At 35.5% G+C, this 18,487-nt stretch overlaps 1 protein-coding gene across 3 annotated transcripts in view; it reads left to right on the forward strand.

The window, feature by feature from the left end:
- Window positions 1-1,600: 1,600 nt before the first annotated feature.
- The window catches only part of LOC149562621 (folate-sensitive fragile site protein), a 171,672-nt gene continuing 154,785 nt past the window's right edge, over window positions 1,601-18,487 (forward strand). For 2 of the 3 annotated variants that reach the window (XM_089826096.1, XM_089826098.1), the window contains exons 1-2: window positions 1,618-1,799; window positions 15,951-16,018. In XM_089826096.1, the coding sequence (XP_089682222.1) occupies window positions 1,744-1,799; window positions 15,951-16,018 (124 nt within the window). In that variant the 5' untranslated portion in view covers window positions 1,618-1,743. Of the gene's footprint in view, window positions 1,800-15,950; window positions 16,019-18,487 lie in introns of all 3 variants that reach the window. The other variant, XM_089826097.1, reaches the window with a different exon arrangement.

The following is an 18,487-nucleotide window of genomic DNA, read 5'->3' on the forward strand; positions in this document are numbered from 1 at the left end:
CCATATTTTCACTTTTTAGAGAAAAAAGACACTTTCCTCTACTCATTTCAAGGTGATTACTCTATCATTCAATTCAAAATTTAGTTAAAACATTTGATTGCATATCTTAATTGGGATGATTGCATACATTTGGCATTCGATTCACATTATATCTCATACTTAGTCATTTAGTTCAATTGTGCAATCACATTGACATATCACACACATGAAAAAGAGCATTTTCTTGCATTATATCCCTTTTCGCTTGATTCTAATTCAATATTGACATCCCTTCCTCTACGTGGGTCTTGCTAATCTAATTCAAATGATAAAGAGGGTTAAGCTTGGAAATTTTCCTTCTCTACGAGCATATCAGGCAAGGCCTTTGGAATAGTGGGGAGATAGTAGGGCACCATTTATGGGAGAAATATGTCCCAAGTAATCTAACTAACTCCTAATGTGGGAATGAAGGCCTTACTGCCCATCTCTTGCTTTAAGCAAAAAAAGATTTAACCCCATTGGGCCACCCCCCTACCATTCTATAGGCAGGTGGGTAGGAGGTGGGATTAGATTCGACATTAGACTGATGCGATTCACAACATGTATGGGTAGAAGGAACTACTAATCAACCTTTGCACTAGGTTGGAATGAGATAGTAGTACCAAACCCCTATAGGTGATTTTGCACCACTAATCAAGTAGGGTTAGATGCTAGACTCACACACACATTTTAATGCTTTTGAGTGAAAAGTGGAGGCCTTTATCCTATTAAACACACTCTTCCATTTTTCACCATTTTTTTGGCGAACCCAATGTGAAATGTGGAAGCCTAGGTCCCATTTCCCCTCTTCCATTTTTCACCTAAACATTTTGGTGAACCCAACCTCTTTCCCCCTTCTATTGGATTTTTTGGAGTTAGATTTTGCTATCTTGTGAAGTTCAATTGCTTCATTACTTCTTTGTGCATCTAGATTAGTCTTGTTTAGCATTACATATTTAGCTCTACCTTGTATGCATTTCCCTCATGCTGCAAAAGTTGTTTAAAGCTTTTTTACACCACTAATCTATCCCCTTTACCATAAAACAACATCCTCTACAATATGTCTCCGCTAAAAGAAATCAATTTAGTATATGTGATGTTTCCTTGTCCTCTATGACATTGCCTTCTAAGGAACTATTAGAGCAAGACTATGATTTCAACCTCACTCTCTTTGTGCTCTTTCTCTTTGTGAGGGAGAGTTGAAAATTGATGTTAATGTTTCTCCTAAAATAGACCTTATATATTAGGATGCTTATAGTAAAGATGACTTTCTACCTTTTTTCAATTATTCTCATTTTTCTACCATGCTATACTTTTATTACTTTTGATAAATCTTCTATTTGGGACTTATCTTTGGACCTCTTCTATATCAGTTTCAACATGAGACACATGATATTTCTTCTCCTAAGATAGTAATATCATACTTCAAACAATTGCTTATTAATTAGATCATTACGATGTTTCAATTTTTTATTTGTTTTAGTATAAAATAGTTTGAGGTCTAAATTATCCTTAAAATCATAGACACATTAACACGACTAACCAAACCAAATATTTAAGAAAATTTAAAAAATGTAAAAGAATATCAAAATAAATCCAAAACTTTTTTTCGCCCCAGCAAGAGCTTCCAAATCACTCAACGTTCTTTTCGCGAGTTACTTGTCTGACGGGCACCCTGGTTTTAATCGTTTAAGTTTCTCTCTCTCGTTCTCTTGAATTTAGATCATGGCGTCTTTGGGCTCTCTCAAAAATGATATATTTGCGAAGGAAGAAAAGAAGCAGTAAGTTCTAAATTCCACTCTTCTCAGTTCAAATGAGTTTTGATTTCGTTCTACCGATCTTTGTCATACACAATAATTTAAGCTCAAAAGGAAAATGGCATTTTTTTTGGCAATGAATAACTTTTACGCCTAGGGCAATTATAATTCAATATAATTCATATTTCTGCACTTTGTTAACTTCTCCGTGAATTGTTTTCTGCCATTTTTAATTAAAAATAATTTCAGCGTAACTCAAATCTGTATATGTGTAGAGCCCATTCATATTTACTTCAGGGCTGCTGCGTAACAAAGGTTAATTTAGGCAAATCGATAGTAGAAATATTGTTGACTTTTACTCTGCAACGAAATAAATTCTGCAGCGAAATAAATTGTTCTTTAAGGCTTATTGATTTTTTGTTTGTTTTAATGGCCGAGTCTAATACTGGCAGAACATTGTAAAATATCTTGATGTATCTCGCTGTCAGTAAAGTAGATATAAGTAAATTTAGGGTTAACTTTTCTTACATTTCTTTTCGAATTACTGTGGTATGTTTCAGCGAATGTTGTACTGGCTTGACTGGTATGGGCGAAGTTTCTGATAGAATGAAGACCTAGGTTGAAACTCTGACAGGATGCTGAAGTACTATGACTTGAAAAAATAAAGCAGAAGAAAAAGAACGGTTTTATATCTTCCTTGGTACTATAGACGGATATAGCATAGCTGCATTGCAATAGATGTGCGGAGTACCAAAGAACTTACCCGTGGAAACCTAAAAATTCAATCACGACAACGTTTTGGTTTAAACTCTGGCAGGAGCGGTACGACTTTGAAAAACGAAAATAAAATGACTACGTTGCATCTTCCATAGGATTATAAAAGGATATAACAGAGTTGTATTCTAATGGTCTATTCCAAAGTACTAACCAGTGGAAACCACAAAAACAATAATCAGGACAAAATTTACTGGATTTGTTGAACTTTGTTTTGCGTTAAGAGAAGAATGGAAACCATTTTAGAAGATAAATACATCGATCATGTGTAGGGGAGTGGAATCCAATGTTGACGGCAAACGCACAAAACATTCATGAACAAATGTGACTTATCTGTGTTATTCTGAACTGAAAGATTTTTCCTGTTCCGATGGGTGAAGGTTTGTTTGATCAGGGAATAAACCCTGTTTAGATATCTCTAATTTTTGAAACTTAATCTGACCCATCTTGCTGTTGGATTTGATCCCTCGAGGGTGCCATTTGTTTTATTTTCAAATTTATTTATTTCTTGCAGTCAAGAAATCTCCCCGGTTCTTCCAGTGGTTCTATAGTTTAGTTTTTTTTAATTCCTACTCTCATTGGCTTTTGCATTTCTATGAAAAAGGAGCGGTGGCAATTGAAAAAGCTATGGGATTTCCCTCATGATGGTCACTGTGCCAGTTTTTGTCTTTTTTTGTAGTTGTCAAAGATATACTTATGTTCTAACTTTATTTTTCTCTTGTATTTGTTTTATTTGTAAGTCTAAAATTATCTTCATCAAGCTTATTACCAGCCTTTAGTATTACATTGAGCAAGCTTGGATTACATTTTTCATGCATCTAGGCACAACATATTCTTAGAGTTCCAACGGGGATGTCCTTGGGTCCGGGTCACATCCTTGTTGTCATGGATGTCATGGAGACTTTTTGTTTTCCAGAACTAAGCCATTCTGTTTCATTTGGTTCATACAAATCAAATAAGTTTTTTATAAGGAAATCAATGTCAAAATGTTTGGAGAGCTAAACTTGGGGACCTTTTTCATTGCAAAGTCAGCAGACTGTATTTACTCAATAAAACTTTACTTGCTTTGTATTTTAGTTTCTCCAAATATGGGAATCTTTTTGCCATATTGGAAACTGTGTCCCCTCATTTCAGAAACTTAAAGAAACACTGCATATTATTAGACTGGTTTCGTCTTTAGTCCTTAGTTGTAGGGTTAGTAATATCATCTACATGGTTGAGATCTGGCAACATGTTAGGAAATAATGGAAACATGATCCACAAATTATATCTTCCTTATTAGGGACATTATAAGGATAGATCTTAACCAAGAACATTAATTTAATTGTAAGATACACTTAATTTATTGATGGAGTTCAACCATAGGAGAGCTAGGATAAGGGGCATATTAGGTTCCCATAATGATGCCCAAGAGCAGATATCATCCCTCTTAGCCATCATGTGGGCCTTTGCCACCAATATGAGGAGGTGTACCTAGTGAGGAGTCCCACACCTATTCCCCTCTTCCATTGTCACCAATACCCTCCTCTTTATAATTAGAGTTCCTTAACTGAATGGCCAACTTTGGCAGGCATTTGGGGATACTACAATAGGGTGTTAGGAACGTCCTTCCCTTCTAAGCCAAGGTTGGGGCACTTCTTGCATCCCGTTGGTCCTATGGGGCTATCTGTTACCACCATGAGGTGGTGAGCTTAGAAGAGGACCTCATAGCTGTTTCTCCTCCCTATATTCCTCTATTATCCCACCCATGATTGATTACAAGAAACATAAAGAATTACACGTTATTGCCTATATTCTACATATAAAAGATCACATAATAATACCACTTTTTAGATGGCATATCGTATTATTCATTCGTACTGAATTACTGATATAATGCACAAGACTGTCTAACTTGATCTGAGTTCTTATATCTTATATTCCTTGATCAGCATGTCTGGCTGCTGCTCTATCTCTCATTGTGGTTCCCTCCATATATGCCTCTTAATCATTTCCAAAGTAAGGCGTCCCTTGTAATTAAAGGAATGAGAATCAGAATCGGCAAGCGCGAATCAAATCGCGAATCGGCCATGAATCGGAATCAAATCGGCTATGAATCGGCAAATTAAAAAAATCCTTGAAATTTAGAGATTTTAACAATTTAAAACTTATTTCATGCACCCTTTATTGAATATAACTTAAACACACTATAACATCATCAAATAGAATCTAACATACATAAACAACAAACATAAATGATAAATCCATCACATATGTAAAATATAAATTTATGCTTAAGTAAATAGAAATCATAGGATCATAATGAGTTATGACATAGATATATAGAATTATCAATGTTGTCAAATCATAAATGTATGTAAGATGAAGATCCATAGACCAATGACATCAAATCATAAATGTATGTAATATGAAGATCCGTGAAACATATGTCTATCTATAAACAAAATGAAAAGACAATTCTATCTGCTCTAGCTCTAGCTCAAGTCTATCTCTCAATTTTCCTTTCTTTTTGTTATACTCAACAAATAGAAGGCATTGTAGAGCTATAAGAGAGAGAAATGTGAAAAAATAATTATTAATAAAGTTGTATTTTTTTAATGTTTTTAATATGATATGATAGATTTTAATGACGTCCATGAGACTAAAGTAGTTTATGGGACCCATGTAATCACCCTCCCGAGTCAGGAGCGGAACTAGTCAGTTGTAAAGTTTTGGTTAACTTGTCTCTCCTTCTCTGAAGTTTGGTAATCAAATCCGCTACTCTCTTCACTTGATCTTCCTCGAATAAATAGTTGAAGTCCTTGTTTTGCAGTATTTTTGTATAACCAGATTTGATGTCATTGTAAGCCAGGCAGTCTTTGACAAAGTGCTGCTCTGTCTCAACTATTCCCATATTACAAAATAAACATGTTCTGTCTGCCCACTCTTCCTTTGGAACTTGCCACCGACCAGTTTCACATCGCAACTGATGTGAACTAGTTCGAAGTTGTGCCATCAACATTTTTGCTTTCCAGTTAATAGGTGCTCTTATATAGGCATTTTCATCATGACTAGAAGTGGGATTAAATTCTTTAATGTAATAAGATTTTTTCCGCCCTATGCGTCTTGTCCATAGAATATTGCGAAATTTTTCATTGACAAACTTTTTTATTTCTATAATGTTATCCGAGCAAGTTTGGATGTTGATATCCCATTTTCGCATCCATTTGTCATTTTGCTTCATCCATGTGCTTTTCCGCCTTACAAGTTTTTCCTCTATGATCAACTTGGGCCAATGATGTGTTTCTAGCCCTTGGGTTTTCTTTAAGTAGCTTATCATCCGGACCAAAGCAACGGCATCTAATGGAAAAGAACCCACCTCTGCCAAAAGGATCTCATACGAAACTGTGGTCTTGACTTTAAGATTGCATGTGATGAAGTGTTTTTTAATTCTTTCTACTTGCCGCCATTTCTGTTTGGACATACTACCTCCCCACACTTCACATCCGTATAGAATAACCGGAGTGACCAGCAAACCAAAAAGAGTTTTCATGGTCGTCCAATCCCATAATTCTGCATTTGTTTTGTAAAGAGTATAACGCCTTCCAGCCCCCTTGGATCCTTTTTGATCTGCAAGTATCCCAATTGAGTTTGTTATGAAAATCGATGCCCAAGTATTTGTACTTTTCCACAATCTCAAGTGGTCTATTTTCAAATAGAAACTCGTCTTGTATGCTCCTATTCTTCTTCAGCGAGAAGATCATAATTTTGGTTTTGCTAGTGTTAACTTGCATTCCTACTTCATGACAAAATTTTTCTAGTGCTGTCAAGTGCTCTTTCAAACCTTTAGCTGTTCTAGCAAGAATTATGAGATCATCTGCATATAAGAGCAATCTTATCACAAAGTGGGCCAGCTGCACCCCCTCACCATTGGTCTTGTTTATCCACTCTTCTAACTTGTCAATATAGAGCCCGAACAATGTTGGAGATAGCGGACACCCTTGCTTAACCCCGATGTTGCTGTCAAAATTTTCTGATAGCTCTTCTGTCGTTCTAATTTTAGCTTTGACCTGCTCATATAATTTGTAAACCGCTCACCTAAGTTCTTTAGGAACTTCCAACTCTTCCATTCTATCCCATAATTTATTACGTGGCACTGTGTCGAATGCTTTTTTAAAGTCCACGAAACAACAAAAAGCTTTGTTCCCCGGAGTGTCCCAAACTTTCTCAATCAAGTGTCTAAGAGTGATGCCATGATCTATAGTAGAGTGTTTTGGTCTAAAGCCTGCTTGCCCTATTGCACGTTTGCCTTCCGTTTCAGCCCAGTTGCTGATTTTTTGTTCTACCAAGCTGCCAAATAACTTGCCAAATAGTGGATTGATCATGATGGTTCGGTAATTAGAAGGATTATTTATATCTCCACTTTTGTGGAGTGGGATCACCACACTTGTTGTCCATTTTACAGGGAAACCTTCTCTATTGACACTGTTGAAAATTTTAGTGATGTGTGGTGTGAGGGTTTCAGCACCCCATTTTAAGTATTCAGCTTGAAGCCCATCTATATCTTGCGCTTTACCGGCAGCTAACCTCCTTATGCCTTGGATAATATCCTTTTCGTTGAATAACTCCCCTGTAGTCTCTGTTTCCATAGTTCTACGTTCTCCTAGATCACACTCGTAGAGAGCCTTGGCATATTCCAGCCATTTGGTTCCTGTTATGTTGTTCTCTATCTGAGTTTTTCTCTGCTGAAGTTCTTTCCAAAACTTTCTGGGGTTGTTTTTACCAAGATTAATCAACTCGATTCTTCTCTTGTTTACATACTCTCCTTTCTTCTTTTTAATCAGCTGATCATACTCCTTTCTACTTTCTTTATTTATGTTCTTTTTCCAATTTCTTTTTGCTGTTTTGCATTCCTCATCAAACCACGGATTGGCCGGAAAAGTGTTCTTGGCTTCTCTTATGGCCCTAGATCTTTTACACTCCTCCAGTGCTTTAATGATAGTAAGAACAAGATTATCCTTGTCCATGAAATGATGTTTATCAGACTCAGGATGGTTTCCTGGAAACCTAGACAGCCGCAAAAGAGAGTTTTGGAAGGTAACATGGTTTTCTTGTGTCATTAAAACTTTGCCAATCGGAATCATCTTCCTCTTTTGTAAAGGTTTTGGGACAATATGTTGATCTTTAAAGTGAGTGGCCACCCTTATCAAGATGGGGTTATGATCAGATTTTAGCTCTATGGGGCAGTCCTCTATCTCAAAGTTAATAATCTTTGCGACATATTCTTGCGAGCATATTACATAGTCAACAACACTTTGTCCATTGTATCTTTTGCATGTGATTCCACCTGATTTAGGCCACTTTTCCAAACCATTACATATGACCATCTTATATAGGCAGCATAAACCTAGTAATTTAGCACCAAAATGATTAATCTTTCCCATTCTATCCTGTGAAGATCTTTCCCATTTTTGTGCCCCTTCTTCTTCAAGCCAAACTGGGTCTCTTCTTTCATTGTAACTCTCCTTAAGATTGAGAGTTTGGTTGTTTGCTGTTCTAGCATTGAAATCCCCTATTATCATTATTTCCCCTAGAGAGCTAAAGGCTGCTATGTCTTTTTTGAGTGTAGCGAATGGGTCTTCTTGATCCAATCTATGCTTTTTATACATTTTTGAGCCTTTTGGGGCAAAGTAACAGACAACCACCCTTGTAGAAATCTGATTCTCTGTTATTTTAATCCAAATATATTGCTTGTTTACATCTTCTTTCTCTAAGTTTACAAATCTGCTCCAAGTTTCTTTTATTAGAACGATAATGCCTCCATGCCCCTTACCATTATCTATCTTCTCATTCCACAGTGATACCTTCTTATACCCTTCAAAATCTGGAACCCTACATCCATCATGCTCATGCGTCTCGGTAAGCATAATGATGTCATTATCTTTAGCTATCGGCCCTAACCCAGGTCCTCTTCTCCAAGGATAACCTCTACAGTTCCAGCTAACTATAGTTAAATGTTCCTGGGTGGGCCCGAGTTCCTATTTATTGCGTGTGATTTTATCGCTGATTTGGGCTTTGCCATTTTGTAGCCACGCCCACTTGCCGTTATCTCTTGCTGTTTTCACTTTTTCCCATTCCTACCTCCTTTCTTCTTGCTGAGTTACGGTGAGGTCATCATCGAGATATATGTGTGTGCCTCTAAGAAACTTCCTCTTGCTGAAAATGTTGTTTTTATCTCCTGTATTCCTCATTGTCACTCTAACATGTCTGTCTTTGTCTCCTCTAATCCATTTTTTGATTCTTTTTGCTTGTATGGTTGTTCCATGCCAGTCTAATTGGTCTTTAAAGAAGTCTTTAACTAAATCCGTTGTTTTTTCCTGTTCTCCATAGTCTCGTAGCCCTTTGATGACGATATTTGCTGCTTTCTCATTTCTTTCTTTTTCCTCTCTAATCTGTCTTCGAACTTGCTTTTCTATGTTGTCAATAGGAGTGTTTGCTGGTCCCTTTACTATGTTAGCGTATGATCTAACTTCTTCAATTTGTTCTCTGAGTTGATTCTCTTTTATTTCCATATTGGCCATGCCATCTTGTATATTTTTCATTTGCGGATTTTTATCTCCTTCTGTAGCCTCTCCTTCTCCCGTAGTACTTGCTGCTGTCCTCTTTTCTCCTACTTTTTTCTTTAACAATATTAATTCATACTCTCCTTTTTCCATATTAAATTGCAATTTTTGAATTTGTTCTCTAAGTGACTTGACCTCCGCTGCCAATTTCCAGTTATCCTTAGTAACTCTTTTCATTGTGATACTTTCTAGCTGGCTCCTCTCTTCAAGTGCCCACACCCTTTCTTTCATAGCTACCAAATCGTTCACAAAGATGTCTGGATACCACGTCATAGGTGTCCTTGTGGGGCTGTAATTATTTGGCAGCCCATCTTCCACTGTGTCTATCACTTGAGAATTATTTGTCTTCTCTTTACCGTTAATATCTCTGATATTATCAAACCGCTTAATTGTTTCAGAGATTTTAGTCGACCTCAGATTTATTTCTCCCTCCCTTGAGCTGTTTGAGGAATGTGGAATCGGTTTCGGAAGTAAAGCTGCTAACTTCCCTCTTTTTGCATTTTTAAACTTTCGTATCTTTCTCCGCCTAATTATTCTTTTATATTGCTTGGCATTCACATAGATGTAGTTTCCTCCTGTGGGTGTTCCACTGGCTTGTGAGAAGTTCAAAGTGTTTGTGGGTAAATTACCATTTGTCCCTCCAAGATTGAATGAACTTGCGTGTCCGGCTAAGGGTCCTGGAAGAATGAGGAAGCTCTCTTGATTCCACTTGATGATGCTGCCGTGCATTAAACTATCCCCGTATGTCAGGACCAAGCCACTGGTACCAGAGATGTCAAGAAATCGTTGATTCGATTCACCGATTCACAAAAAATCGCCTAGCTTGAATTGAATCGCTGAATCACGTGAATCGCCATGATTCTTGTTACTATGCTTGTAACTACTGACTCTCCTTAATTGAACACAACCTTTCATGAGTTGTGGCCTCTCGTGATTGTTGCCTTCTTTTAACATTAATTTTTTTAGTTATTAACTTATTAACACTAATTGTTAGTTCTTGGTTATAAGAATTGCTGTTATATATACTCTAATAGTAATTGCTGCTCCAGTCATTGGCAATGATTGCTGATCCAGTTATTGTTAATGTTTGCTGCTACAGACAGTGACCACTGTCTGGCTGGCTGCAGCTCTTTCTTTCATTGTGGTTCCCTCCATATATGCCTCTTAATCATTTACGACATAAGGCGTCCCTTGTAACTGCTGCCTCTCCTTAATTGGACACAACCTTAAATGAGTTGTGGCCTCTCATGATCACTGCCTTCTTTTAACATTAATTTTTTAGTTATTAACACTAATTGTTTGTTCTTGGTTATAAGAATTGCTGTTATATATGCTCTAATAGTAATCACAGCTTCAGTCATTGGTAACGATTGCTGTTCCAGTCATTGTTGATGTTTTCTGCTACAGACAGTGATCTTTGGTCTGTTAACAAGGATAGTTACATTGCTGTCTAATATTCCAGTCGCTGCTCATTGGTTCTTATTTCTGATTGCTCTTCTAGAAAAAATCGTGAAGTCTTGAGGCAAGACAGTTTTTTCTTATTGATATCTCTATCATGGCGGGGATATTACATATGGGGTCCAACTCGGCCATGACATAGAGCACTCCAAACCTGCTTTAATGACCCACATTGCAAGCATAGGAGTGTAGAAACAACTACTATGAAACCTGTCATAGAAACAATTATTTTCATAAACTATAATTGTTACATAAAACTTTAGAAAGCCATCATTAATTATACTATAAAGATTAGTAATACAAAGCTCTATAACGAAGCCTGTGGATCCCAGCAAGTTGATCCAATACTTGGAATAGTAGTATACGAGCACCCATACTCTATGCTGTAAACCCCTTGCCAGAAATAGGATGAACTCCATCGTAGGCTCTACTATTCTATTTGCAGTTGACAATCAATAAAATTTAAACCCTTTTAACAACCTCTATTTTTCTCAAAGTATACATAAGAAGACCATTTTCTAGGAAGGCCATCATATAGTTATTGGTGAGTTCAGGAGTGCCTTTGTGTACGTAGGCAGTTTATTTTAAGTTAGAATCATTAGCTTTTCTCTTATATTGAGTAATTAGATAATCAGAAAGAGAATGCTGTTCTGCCAACCATTCAATTAGAATTCATCTTTATTTTGGTCAATTAAAATTAAGGGTAATGTAATATGACCCATGGGATCATTTCTAGGGTTAGCAAATTAGGGCTTCCACCTTTTAAAAGAAACTTAGAGGGTGAGAGGTCAACACATGAACACTTGAGGAATTGTTTTTGTGATAAATTCCTCAGAGAAGTTTATGTTTGGAGTTTATTGATGCAATGCTTTTGTTCTTTTCTCTCTCTCTCTCTCTCTTTTGTATACAGTTTAATTGAATTTTATTTGTGTTTATAGTGATTTCTCGCATTGTTACGCTATTAGGCCCTTTTTCATATATGATGGATAAAGGTCAATTGTAATAAGTGCAGTGTGAAAGCTTGACTATTTTAAATGTTGTGTAAGGGCTAATTGTCTTAAATTTTAACTACCATCATTTTTTAAAGACTTACATTACACACAAAATCCCCACTTTTAGGCTTCCTTTTATTAGTAAATTGCTGATAAATCCTCATAATCATGTGAAAAAAAGTCATTTATTGCTATCCTAGTTGTATTGTCAGGATTATCTTGTTTTGGGTGTTTCCAACTAAGAATTTTATAGGAGAATGTGGTCATGATAACATACCAAATAGTTAAAATGATGGAAGGCAATGATAAAAGAGGAAACGATCAAGTGAATTAAGAACAGCAAATAGGACAGAAGCATGTGACTATTTTAGTCAGCATTCATAACAAGAACATAAGAAGATAAGGATGCTAATTGGCCATATCATATGAAGTATAGGACCAAGACTTGAGGAAAAGGGGGGTGGAGAGGAGTCGTTTTTGCTTGACAATTAGTGGATAAATCTTTGCCTGACATAAAAATTTGAGTTGTGAAGTTAAAAACTAGAGTTATGACTCAACTTCAAGTGTCAAATCCAGTTCTAAACAATAAGCAAATCACACGAAAGAGAGAACATATTGCTCAAAAAAGATGGTGCTCAAAATGGGTGGCAAGACCACAATAAAAGCATGACGATGGCATGTATAGCCATTATGAAACTGTACCAGCTTCGAGAAATACCATATAAAAATTGTGCTTTTCAAGTGACCATGCCATTGAAAAATCACAATAATGAAATGAAAAATGAATAATGAAAACATGGATAGCATGTAAGGCAAAAGGAGACAATGGAAATTGCACTTTTCAAGTGGCAAAGGCAAAACAAATTTGTCACTTTAACTTTTGTTTAGATTAAATATTGAAGTGTATTGAGCTCAAAAGTTTATTTGTTGAAGTGTGACACTCAATCTAGTGGCAAAGACTATGGAAAGGTGCACTGCAAAAGTAGTAGAGTTCTAGTGAGAATGTGCTAAAGGTGGCATGAGAGTTAGTGATTTGCACCAAAGATAATCACTTAAAAGCATAAAGTGAGGTGCGCGTTTGGAGTGGATTAGCTACCCAAAAGTTTGACTAAGTCAGAGAAGGTGGTGAATGGCTCATTAAAGTGGGGCAAACATTTGAGTGGTAATAAACATAAAATGAGATACACTTGTGGAGTGGTAAAACAACCCAAAATCCCACCTATGATTAAAAGAAGCTGCAATAAGTTTAGTTATTTTTGCCAAGGTCTAGAAGTACAAATATGAGTTGCAGTTTCCTAATGCTTCGCCATCAAAATTTTCCTATAGACACATATTTTTTGGTTGATAGTCACACTTTTTGGCTGGCTTTGTGATTGAAATTTTCCTACAGTTGCCTTTTGGTTGGCTTTGTTATGACAAGACTCTTGCAAGCATAGGAAAATCCAAATTTGAGAGGTGGGTGTAACCTTATAGTCAAGGTTTAAATGTTTAGTAGATTTTTTGTTGCTAATTTTGAAACAATTCCATTATAGAAATTACCGCTTTTTAGTAAGTATGCATTTTTGAGGAATGTGAGAGGAAACAAAAAATCCAACTTTATATTTTTAGAAAGTTTCTTTTTTAGAGAGACTAATTAGTTTATATTCATGCTAGGGTTTCAACAATCTTTACAACCTCAAGAAAAAGTTAGCCATATTTCAGAGGCTACAAGATATTTGATGAAGTTTGAAAGTCAGAGTTATTTTAGATTTAAGTGGCGAAAGTTGCTATGTGACCAAAGGAGATAGATGTGAACATATTATTAGCATTTTTTATATTATTCTTTTAGAATTAAATTGCGATAAAGTTGTTTTATTTCTTTACAAATAAGGTTGCTGTAAAGCAATGCTTTTATGTGAATTTTATATCATTATTTTATCTGCTAAAAATCGTCACTTGAGAGCTTATAAATATGCATTTTGAGTACATAGTTTGTAATGTAAGTTGATGTTGAGCTTTTGTTGCATAAATTGATGTTTATATGAAGTGATTATATGATTGCATTTGTAATTTCATCAAGTTAACTTGATTCAATAACTTTGTCAAACTTTGAATTGATGTCCCTTGTTTTTAAAGTAGTAACTTTTTGTATCACCTAGCAGTTTATTTTTTAGGATATTGTAATGTTTATGTTGATCTATTTAACTAAATCCTATTGGTGTAGATTTGCTGGGCCTTGCTTTAGCTGGTGGTATGTTGTGTTTTTCTATTTAATCTTTGTTTAAAGTAATATTGCTCTCTACTCAGACCATTAGGAAGTTGCCCCCTCTGTGTTTGAATTTGTTTACCCTTATTAAATTTAAAATCACTTTGCTAGTCTTGATTGTTGATAGTTTGGCACTTGTATCCAGAGGAAAAACACAGTCAATTAGATTTGTACAACTGTCATATTATGCAAACCCCCACACGAAATCTTGTATACCATACATACTTGTAAATCTTGTCAATAGCTTTTTGATCTTAGATCCGGTTAAATTGTAGAGCTTTACTGTGTAATTTGAAGAATGGTTTTACCATACATATTATTCTGGCTGAGTTGTCACAAAAGAGACAAACTAAAATATTAACAAGGATCAATTGTAATATGTAGTGCCCTTGTTAGATTAAAATCTACAAGCAATTGTGAACCTGAATGATTAAACATGCTGTAATTCCATAGAGCCTGGATCTGTTTATTTTTAGGATATTGTAATGCTTATGTTGATCTATTTAACCAAATCCTATTGGTGTAGATTTGCTGGTCTTTGCTTTAGCTAGTGGTAGGTTGTGTTTGTTTCTATTTAATCTTCGTTTAAAATTAATAGCAGTCTCTGCTATGACCATTAGGAAGTTGCCCCCTTTGTGTTTGAATTTGTTTACTCTTATTAAATTGAAAATCACATTGCTAGTCTTGATTGTTGATAGTTTGGCACTTGTATCCAGGGAAAAGACACAGTCAATTAGATTTGTACAACTATCATATTATGCAAATCCCCACATGAAATCTTGTATACCATATATACTTGTAAATCTTGTTGATAGCTTTTAGATCTTAGATTCGGTTAAATTGTAGAGCTTTACTGTGTAATTTGAAGAATGGTTCTACAATATATATTATTCTGGCTGAATTGTCACAAAAGAGACAAACTAAAATATTAACAAGGATCAATTGTTATATGAAGTGCCCTTGCTAGATTAATATCTACAAGCAATTGCGAACCTGAATGATTAATCATGCTGTAATTCTATAGAGCCTGGATCCTGTACCTGTCAGATGAAGAATCTTAGGCTAAAGTACACCATGAGGTCTATTCAATCCCAGGTATTAAAGTGTTATCATGTCATTGTCGTGAATGAAACTGTAATGTCCATACTCTTGCCAAATAAGATACTAATTGAATAACTACAGAATAATATAATTGACATGGCTAACGTGGCTAAGGCAATTGGTCATATGGAATGTTAATCTGTTAAAGCTGTCTACATTTGACATGTTATGTTATGAAGCCAGAATTGTGGACTCTGCGATCCGGCAAAGATGGTCATATGAATTACCAAACAATTGTATATACCAGTATTTAGTCAGGTTATGTTACAAATATAAAATTGTGGAGACTTACAAAGAAACAAATTAGGATTTTATTAATAGAATCAATTTGCAAAGCTGATCTGTCTAATATGATCTCTCTACTATTTATAACTTGAGAAGGAGACCCAAGGAACCAAGACCCACAAAAATTGGCATTCAGCACCAGATTCAACAGCTAATTTGAATCTCAATAAAGAATGTTATGAACTGACTATATTATCATCCTGAAAGATAAACTTAAATGCCTTGTGCCTAGCAGCCTGCTACAATTTTGGCTGTATGGAATATTAGTGTTTTCAAAAGACCCACATTTTGTCATGGTATGCTATGAAGTCAAAAGTCCAGACCAAATATACTTTTAGGTTTAAGATAGCTATTTGTAGATTTAGTCGGTGACGTGGAATATAAAACCGCTCAAACTCCCTTAGGATGGATCACATGTATTCATGTTTACAAAGGCCCATTTGCATATCAATGATTCCTGTTTACTTTGATGTAGCGAGCTACAATTTGTTTGGTGTCATCTGATGCTAAAAATAGCCAGTTATTAAGCTAAATGATTCATTGCGTTTATTATCTCCAAGATTGACTTCAATTTATTGCATTCCTTGACATTGGTGCGTTGATTTTGCACCATATTTAATTAGTTTTGCATTTATTGCAATGTAATTTGGTTTGCTTAACGTGTTTGAATTCGTGACTATTACTGATCTAATGATGAACATCTATGATTCTGTGACAGACAGTATGGAGCATATATCAGAGGGCTCAATGCTTATGATCGCCATAAAAAGTTTATGTCAGATTATGGTATTGTTTTGTTTACAGGAAACATGCTTTCCTATATTCGGCAGTTTAATTCATTTTTTTACCAAGTTTGGATGCTACGTGTATTTTAAATTTTTGTTTAAGTATGCATCTCTTTTTGAATATTTATGCACAGGTATGTCCTCACTTTATTTCTTTTTGCAAATAATTTGTACAGAATTTTGGGTATTATTGTTTTTTTTTCCAAATATTTTGTACAGACATCTCTACGGAATTTCATTTGTAAGAGCTCTTGATAATTTTTGTACCCCTCATTCATAAAAATAAATATACAATAAGGGGGTCCATGTTGTTTCAATGTTGCAAGATTTTAAAATTATTATGTTTATAATTTATACGAAGCACATATTTACTTTGACTGTTTTTTAACCTTAAAGAAGGATGCCTTCAAAATTGACAGACAAGTAGCTCTTTTTCTGTCGACTGATTGCATCCAATATAAATGCTGGATATTGAACAGTCCTCTCAAATAAGTTGTGAAGAGGGCTACAGATATCCATAAATCTTATATTTTCCAAATGAATTTGTTAAAGCCAGCAAGTGGTCATTACTTTGAGCTGGCAAGGCCTGATCTATCACAAGCTTGGTCAACTTGGTTTTAAGCTTGATATGAACAAGTTTTTACAATATTTATGGTTAATTGAAAAAGAACCCCCATCTGGGTTTAGAGAAGGGCACTCTTGTACACCAAATTGGTGTCTTTGTTTGGTGGCATCCTGAAAAACTACCTTTACCTAGATGTTCATCATATCTTGACTTTATAAGTGACTGCCATGTTTGTGTTGTGTATAGGGATATCTTGAGAATGTATTTCTGCACCTAGTGGGTCTTTCAGATTACATTAGTGACAAGCCAATTTGTTTTCTGCTTGGAAGGATAAGATGGTGTACAAAATTGTCAAGTATTTAATTACCACAATTTCTGATTCTTTTTCTTGATTATAATCTTGGTTGCAAACATTATCAAAATTTTAACTAATGTTTCTGTGACTATGTTGCTTACAAGAAGTTTTAAGGATCATTTTTCAAAACTCTAGATATGAGAATTGGAAGGACAAAACCCTTTCATGCTCTTATCAAGGTTGGATGGAAATCCAAATCTTGGCTGAGGAGGACAAATACCTTTCAAGGTGGCCGAAATTTGGAAGGACAAAAATCTTTTCATGCTCTTTGGTGAGCTAAAGACAAAAAATCCTCAGTATTGTCATTGCTGAGTTTGGGACATGTACCTACCTTGTAAATTGTAAGCACCTAAGATGTGTGTATAATTTCATGATTATTCAGCATCACCTTAGCGTGTTCTCAATAGTAGGAATTCATATGGCGCCTAACGCACACCTAAATACAAGTCCTGTATCATTTCCATCTTACTTAAAATCAAGGTAGTCCTTTATTTGTAAGTGTGCTCTATTTTTCTTCCAATCACATAATGCATTTTATGACCTAGCCCCTATGTTACCATTTGTGGCCTTCGTGTTTGTCCGTGATCTTGGAGCTAGTTGTACTTTGTGATTTGGCATTCCTTGATTCTCTCGGACTTGTCGTCTTGATGTAAGCTTTGATTGCGCGGAACATAATGCCTAGGGTGCTGTGCTCTTAGAAACATAACACCTAGGGTGTTTTGTTACCCAAGGATTGTACCCAAATCAGAATTGTGGGTCCAATCTCAATGGCTTAGTGGGATATTTGGATCTATAGTCGACTTGCTTGTGTTCTACTTTTAGCCCCTGAGATGTTGCGAGAGGTAGATAAACACACTTCTCTCCTCATTTTGGTAACCGACCATGATCAAGATTATCAAGTATTGGCATCCATACTAAGCAATCAAGGCAAGCATTTAAGCATTCTAGACTTAGATTTCTCAAGCATTCAAGGTGTTTGTTTCTACAGATCAAGCTTCTTCCCTCATTGAAGTTCTAGCAAATGAGTGTTTTATCAAGGAAGGAGATACACTCACATCTATATCTTCTTTCTTCTTCTCAATCAAGCATTGCAGCAAATTACAACATCCATCACACGAGGTTTTGTCTTTCATGCTTTCCCTTTGGGTTTTTGCGTTAAGTTAAAGCTATTGCATCAACATATTTGATCACATTCAAAGAAGCATTTTCATTGCCAAGGCATGACATTCTATTTTTCAGATCTAGCCTTTGTTTTATGATAACATGCTTTCATTCTTTCATTTCATTTTAGGGTTGATTCCAGACAGGGGTTTGACTAAGGAAAACTACATTCTCCCATCTTGGAAACTTGGAGAAACACTAGAAGAAATCCCTCCTTGGGAAATATTACTAAATTTCTGGGTTCTTATAATTTGTTGGCATGACAAGATTTTGTTTAGTTTCTATGATTATACCTATAATTATAATGAGGTGGTAACAATGGGTTTCAAGTTCAATCCAGAGCTGCTCTTGGTGACCATAAACTAAGTCATAGGGTTTGCCGAATTTTC

This window comes from Cupressus sempervirens, chromosome 4 (genome assembly GCF_028749045.1).
Source record: "Cupressus sempervirens isolate cs-2001-9-10 chromosome 4, ASM2874904v1, whole genome shotgun sequence".
NCBI classification, from domain to species: Eukaryota; Viridiplantae; Streptophyta; class Pinopsida; order Cupressales; family Cupressaceae; genus Cupressus; species Cupressus sempervirens.